This window comes from Nematolebias whitei, chromosome 15 (assembly GCF_014905685.2).
Source record: "Nematolebias whitei isolate Nwh7 chromosome 15, NemWhi1, whole genome shotgun sequence".
NCBI classification, from domain to species: Eukaryota; Metazoa; Chordata; class Actinopteri; order Cyprinodontiformes; family Rivulidae; genus Nematolebias; species Nematolebias whitei.
Window position 1 is genome coordinate 18,278,215 of NC_056512.1, and position 7,263 is coordinate 18,285,477.

Consider the following 7,263-nt stretch of genomic DNA (forward strand, 5'->3'; position numbering starts at 1 on the left):
CTTGTTCAGTATGCTTTCAACAAATAACTTACAGGGTCAACATTTCAATTGTTTTTAGTTATCAGACAATAATGGGTCTCTAAATAATGAGACACTTGACAATTATAGTTAAATAAAAAAACATTTTCCTTCTAGTCAGGAGACAATCTGGTAGAACGAGTCTTCTAAGGTGCAGTTAAAGTGAATCACAGTGGAGCACATGTGACAATAAATACAAGTTAATACAAATAAAAAGTCACACATCGTCCCTTGTCGGTGTGTGTTTAATATAAAGCAGCTACGTGTGTATGTGGTTCGTCAGAGTCTGCGCCGCTGTCACCTGCCGCCGTTCAGGAATGTCATCCATCCAGTTGGAGCTGCGAGTTGGACGGCCACTATCCCAGCAGAGCTGAAGGAGCCACTCAGGAACTTCCCAGGAACGCAATGATCCACGGTTGGAAGCTCCTCTGTTCCATCACCGCCTCTCGGAAGGCTCAGCTCCACGTCACCTGAAGTGGCGCCTGTCTGTGTCCAAGCACCAACAGAGGTCGATCCCTTTCTAAAACACACAGCTCGTGTTTGGCTGCTGACTGACGGAAGAGGACGATCATTTCTTCATGTTTGTGTCAGAAAAATGTCAAGCATGTTGGCATGTGCGGCTCTCAGGCGGGTGCGCTGCTCCGTGTGTTTTCCTGGCATCTAAAATATCTGCCTTCGCCAACACACTTCAGGTTGCGTTTTCATTGTTTCTTAGTTTGAAGTTCTTTAACAACAAACAAAAATCTGATCTGGATGTTGTTCCATGTCCATTTCTCCCCAAGTGATGAGAACGTTTGTCTCTATAAAGTGCTTTTGCTTCATCTCGTCTGTGTCTGAATTCATTTCAGTATCCTGAAAATGATATTGGAGACTGTGCATTTCTTAGAAATTAAAAACAAAGGCAGTTTTCTTTGAGTCCAATCAGCTCAGCTCCGCTTGCAGACCAGCAGTGCTCATTTTGTAAACCGTCCAAGACTCCTCGTTGGTCTCAGGGGTTTCTTCTGGCATTTGTGGTGGTGACGCAGAACAAAGTCAAAATTTGCAGTGGTGGACATGGCATAAAAGACGTTGGCCTTGTCTGGTATGAGCAACTCTGAAAACAAAAAAAAAGTATATAAAAGATGGTTGTTACAAATGTATTCTATTCATCTGCCGCCATTTAAGGTTTTATTTTGACAGCTTCCATTAGTTCTGACCTCTTTCCTGTGAGATGGCCTGCGTCAGAGTGAACTCCTGGCCGTTCATGTGCTCAAGGTGATGCTTGTCCAGAGCTCTCTGAATCACCTGAGCAGTTTTTTCATGGCTGGTTAACTGGAGATGACATAAACAAAAATCACATGTTCTTGAATACACCTTGAAGGAGGAAGCTTTGCTTGAAACAGTTAACTGTGTTTACATAAGGCACATACACCTCCAGGAATGGTGTTGTACCTGTGGAAGACTATCGTAACTTCAGTCTATCTTCATTTTTTTAACAGCTCTTTTGTTTCTTATCAAATTCTGATCTTTAAAAGACTTTTCAGCACTGGTTAGCATCTGTCCATCCATTATCTTTACCCGCTTCTTCCCGTCCAGGTGGCCACCAGTGCACATATCCAGCAGTGGTTTGGATGCTGTCTTCTTTTTAAAATATTTTATAGCCTTTTACTATTATGACACTTTTTAACTTTCCTGCTTGCTCTCAACCAAGGAGGACGCTTCCCCTCCTGCTCCCCTCCTGCTTTGCTCTTTGTCCTGTGAACCCTATCAGAACCTCTCTTTGCATATCTTCCGAATTCCGTATGGCATGTGAACAAGAAGCTCTGCTCCCCGCCCCCCTACCCGCTCCCTTACTGCCTTCGTCGGCCTCATGCATAAATGTATTATGATGTCATCAGTATGTTGCTGTTTCTGTGCTGAGATTATCTTTTGCAACTCTCACACTGTGTCCCGTCTAAGACACAGTGTGAAATATGATTTTTTTTTTAATACCTCCTCTTCCTTCGTGTTTTTCTTTTTTTCTTATCTAAATGACAAGGGCAGCACCTCCCGAAGGCCGCGGCCTCAGACACCTCCGTCTCCCTATGTCTGTTTGTTTATGTTTTCTCAGACGGGCTGTACTGAATTGTAATTTCGTTGTGCTTCGGTGCAATGACAATAAAGCTGATTCTGATTCTTCATACAAATGAGGGGTATTCATTTGCAAAAATGTATGACTGATCTTTCCAAAGCCCAAGTAACATTTATTCAGTTCAATTCAGTTTATTTATATACCGCCAAGTCACAACAGAAATCATCTCAAGGCACTGAACAGACGTCTGGAGTGACATCCTTATATTTCAGATGAGTTGAAGAAGAGATATCATGGGTGTAGCACAAACTAAGGACAAAGGTCTGATGTTGATCATAAAGATGGAAACATCACTTGCAAATAAAATAGACTTGTCTGGGCGCAGTGAAGAATGCAGTGTAATTCCAGGGACACAACATTATGTATTTCAAAGTGACTTCAACACCTGGTTTTCAGATTAAATATTAAAGCAGAGAGAGATCTTTTTCACAAAATGATTTTCAGATAAACTTGCAAAGATGACTTTGATTTAGCTCCTGCTAGCATGACAGAGCCATATGAAATGTGGAGTATCCCTTTAAATCAAACATTTTCTATTAAATCCCACAGCTGGCTCATCACACTGTCGAGCTGTGATGCTGGCTGCTTACTCTTAAACATGCTGCCTGATTCAAGTACGCTTCAAGTATGACCGTGACACGCTTTTAGAGTTGCGATCGTCAGTGAGTAAGGACTTTAAGCAAGCTTTTGGGGACATTTTCCCCTGGGCCCTTTGTTTATATGGGTGCCATAAGAAGAAAACAAGGAGAGGGAAGTGAGCCGCTGTTTGATGCAGGACCCACCAGAGACGCAGCAAACCCACTCTCGCCTCAATCCTGCTTGCAAACATTCAGTCTCTGAGGAATAGACTGGATGACCTGCATGCACAGATTTAATGTGAGCGAGACACGAGGACCTGTTGTGTTCTTGCCTTTATGGAATCATAACAGGAGCCGTCCATCACCGACTGTTCTGTGACTCCGGACAACGCTATATTTCTTTTGAACCTTGTAAATATAGTATTATATTTCTTTTCACTTTTGGTACCTTATTTTGTACTTTTATTGCATGCTTTAGTATTTCTTGGGGATTTTTTGAGTTGAAACGGTTCTTCTCATCCTAAACATTTCATTGCATTGTTGACCTTTTGTTAACCTGCATAAGACAAATAGACAATAAACTGATCCAGCTCTGTGACTATACCTCCCGGGCTGACTCAGATGTGTAACAGTAGCAGATTGACATCAACCCTCCATGCTTTCTTGACTTTAAATCACAGTGTACCTGGCATAAAAGTGTTTAGTTAAAAGGACTGCATATGACGCAGCAAGAGGAACAGATGCTAACAGCAAAACGTTTGGTAAAACACTTTCTGTTAACAAGTTGTGTGATGTTGAACTACTGTGAAGGACTGTCTTTGCAACCTGGACAATGAATAAGTTAATGAGATTTTTCCCGTCCTTTTTCCCAACTCTTCCATGTTCAGTCAACCCTTCATTCAGAACAAAGTTTGAGTTTTCAACCTAAAGCACAAACTCACCAGGATGCTTTTATACATGTTGCCGTTGTTGTGCCCCAGGTCCACGCTGACCCTGATGATGCAGGAGTCAGCCCCTTGACGGTTATACACAGGCAGGGAGGTCATGGAAATGGAGCGTTTGTGCTGGGAGGCCAGAGAAGGGTGCGGGCGCGAGCCTCCATCAGCCGAGGCTGCAGAGCAGAGGTCTGTGCTGCAGTCAGAGGAGGAACTGCAGGGAGATGGAGACTCCGAAGAAGAAACCGCTGAGGGACACGGGGAGGATGAGGGTGATGAGAAGGTCTCAGATACATTGCTACAAGAACTGTGGAAACTCTGCAGAGGAGAAATAGAGGGGAAATTTTTGAAATACAATATTCTTAAGTGTCATAAGTAATAATAGCACTTGTAGCACTTTTGAAGTGAGAACTGAGAATTAAGAAACCCTTCTGTAAAGACATCCTGAAGAACATTTTTAGAAGCCTGTCAGCTTTAATAGTCCTGAAAAAGAACTTTATGTGAGTAACAATCATGTTAGTATGACAATCTTTAAAGTAATTTCCTCCTCACTCGTTAGAAATACTCAAGTGGTTAGTTCAGCTGCGACTGTTTGTGGAGCCCAAACAAAGAAAGCTTTTCTGAGCACAGAAAGCCGTTTGGTGAAAGCGCAGCTTGACAAAGCTTTCAACAAAACCGCCACTGTTCGCACAAGTGACAACAAAAGGATGGATAGAAGTCAAAGATATGAGACAATGGGGGCTGATACCAGCATGCACACACAGCTGGTTACCTGTGGTCGTGTGGAACGGGACAGATTTGGAGAAGACAGATCCTCCATCTCAGAACAGCTGGATCCGGAAGACGAAAGGCTGATCTGATCAGCAGGAAGCTTCTTTGAACCATCGCTTGGCGAAAGCAAACTGAGAACGGAGAACATGATATGACAACAATGCTGGAATAAACTCGCACTATAAAAACAAGTACTTCATGTTAAAATGGTCATTTCAGTGGTTCCCAACTGTGGTCCTTGAGGAACACCATCCTGCATGTTTTAGTTGTTTCCCTGCTTTAACACACCTGATTTGAAGGAATGGGTGATTCTTCTGCAGAACTTGAGGAAGCGCGGTAATCAAATTACTGAATCAGGTGTGTTGGCGCAGGGAAACAACTAAATGGTGTTCCTCAAGGATCAGTGTTGGGAACCATTGCCTTCAAGGATTCCTTTGAACATGTCCACCACCTTTTGTGCCAGTGGTTTTAAACAAAGATCATCTAATGTTGAGAAAATATGGTGTTGTTGTGGTTCTGGTGTGGAAACCAGAAAAATAACATTACGAGCAATGTCCTGATTCATGATCAATAATCCAGGTAGAAAAATCTAACAAGGTTTAAGTCAAGTCCTCTGGAGGGATTCTTCTTTTTGAAACATTTCATCTGCCAAAGTCCTTTTTGTTCGATTACCAGTAATTTTGTGCAATATTTAGAAATGTCAAGCACAAAATTTACGTTGGAAATGACTCTCATCTACTACCACACCTAAATTTAGCCCAGTATTGTAACATTGACTGAGACATATCCATATTTTGTGTTGAGCATTGTTTATTAGCTGTGGAGGCCATCTTGAATTGAAATGACCCAAACATTATTAGCTGTAGATGAATGAATGTCCTATGATTTATTTCTGAATGTTTCATGAAAATCTGTCTACATGTTCACGAGAAATCTCAGAAACAAACAAACGGGTGAATTTAAAACCAAATGTTAAAGATTTAAGCAATAATCTGGTGCAATAAGTGTCACTTGGCGTATTTGTTGTGAACGAGTCTTACATACAATGACACCAAATTTTAGCTCAATATCTGTAAAAGACTGTGTTATCACCATTTTGGGGTTTTCAAAAGTTTGTTACTTGTGGCAGCCATTTTGAATTGGCTCAGAAAGTTGTTCAGTTGAAAACGTACACCCATTGAACACTTCCTGAACGTTTTATTAAAATCTGCCCAGGGACTCATGAGATATTTTCCTAACAGACAGAGTCAACTGAAAACTTAAAACAAAGATTTTGCTCAATTTTTGAGTGCTCAGATTATCAGCGGGGATGACTCTCAGCTACTACCACACCAAATATTAAGTCAAGATATGTAAAGGTAGCTGAGTTATAGCCAAATCAGATTTTGTTTTTAATGTTAGTTAGCTGTGGAAGCCATCTTGAATCAGAATGACTTTAAGTTTCAGAAAAATTGTAGAGGGTTATAAAATATTTTGCTAACAGACAGACACGGATGAAAAAAAAGGAAGAAAAAAACTCTAAAACATTAAAAATTTTTTAAAGCCCAAAATAAAGCAAAGCAAACCCTGCTTGTACCAGATGTGTCTTTGTCATAATGGGGTATGTGCAGGATTATAAATATAAATATAAATCACGCACATGTGTTTGAATGCATACTGAGTTGTGGAGCCTGTTACTCACAAGGAGAGTTTCTTTGTAAGAGAGCGGTTGTTCCAGGACGTCGAAGAACATGTGTCGTTCGGAGGCTCGAGTCGTCTGGACAGTTCATAACTTCAACAAAACACAAAAGTACTTCAGTACACATTTACAAGGTGCAAGATGAGCAGAAAAACAAAAACTGGTTCAATTAAATATATTTCCTTCAGTAAACAATTAACCAAGCAATATATTTGAATTGCTCTTTAGGATAGAAGTTGCAGTAATGCAGCATAGGCGTAGCAACAATTATATGTGAAGAGGATGTGTCACCCCCAAATTAAAAAAAAATAATAATTTGGGGGCGTTAGGATGCGTGAGAGAAGTGGAGTGTGCTCTATTCACACAAGGAGAGATGTTGGTCAGGCTATTTCTAAAATACTTATTGAATCAAGTGTTTACTCATGTAGGTAAACGTAGATGTTTAACAACCTGTTCAAATACACCAGAATGCAGGAAATGGCATGTACTTTATTCAAAGTTTTCTCGGTGAGGACCCCCACCCCACACACGCACACACACATTACAATTACTTCTGAGCCAGTGTAACGCAGTGTTCAGTTACAACAGCCAATGTTTATGTAACAACAGTGCGTTCTCAGCATGTGATTCTGTCATGTGTTACGGCAGAAGTGGGCAACATATGGCCTGAGGGTTAAAAGTGGCCCTTGGACAATTTCCATCTGGCCTCCAATAATTTTAGTTGAAAAGGAAACAACTTTTAAATAGGTTCATGAAAACCAGCAATTCATCAACAATACTATCTAAGTTCAAGTTAAGCATCTTGTACAAGTACATCGAAAACGTTTGGAATAAGTTATGCTAAAGCTCCTTTTAAAGTTATTAGACTGAATCTTAGACTCCATAAAGCAAACATTTCACTTTCTTTTCGCATAATTAGGGTAGCAAATATATTGTCACAAGAGCCAGTTTACAGGAAGTATGACTTATAATCCTAAAGAGTATTGGGGAAACATACTTTTCTTAAGCATGCTAACTATGCTACAACAAGATAAAGCTGGAAAAATGCCTTCCAAAATGTGGAAAGGTAAAATTATTTCCCAATTCTCTATGTGCCTAATCGATTGCTTTAAATAATTTTATTTGGCTCTCTGATTAAAAAAATAATAATGTTGCCTACATCTGTGTTAAAGG

The 7,263-nt window shown here is 40.5% G+C and overlaps 1 protein-coding gene across 1 annotated transcript in view; it reads right to left on the reverse strand.

The window, feature by feature from the left end:
* Window positions 1–540: 540 nt before the first annotated feature.
* The window catches only part of LOC119422083 (ral guanine nucleotide dissociation stimulator-like 1), a 19,888-nt gene continuing 13,165 nt past the window's right edge, over window positions 541–7,263 (reverse strand). Inside the window, exons 13-17 of the mRNA XM_037689426.1 lie at window positions 6,094–6,183; window positions 4,414–4,543; window positions 3,648–3,959; window positions 1,215–1,329; window positions 541–1,111 (exon numbers count right to left, since the gene is read on the reverse strand). Coding sequence (XP_037545354.1) covers window positions 972–1,111; window positions 1,215–1,329; window positions 3,648–3,959; window positions 4,414–4,543; window positions 6,094–6,183 — 787 coding nt within the window. The 3' untranslated portion in view covers window positions 541–971. The remainder of the gene's footprint in view (window positions 1,112–1,214; window positions 1,330–3,647; window positions 3,960–4,413; window positions 4,544–6,093; window positions 6,184–7,263) is intronic.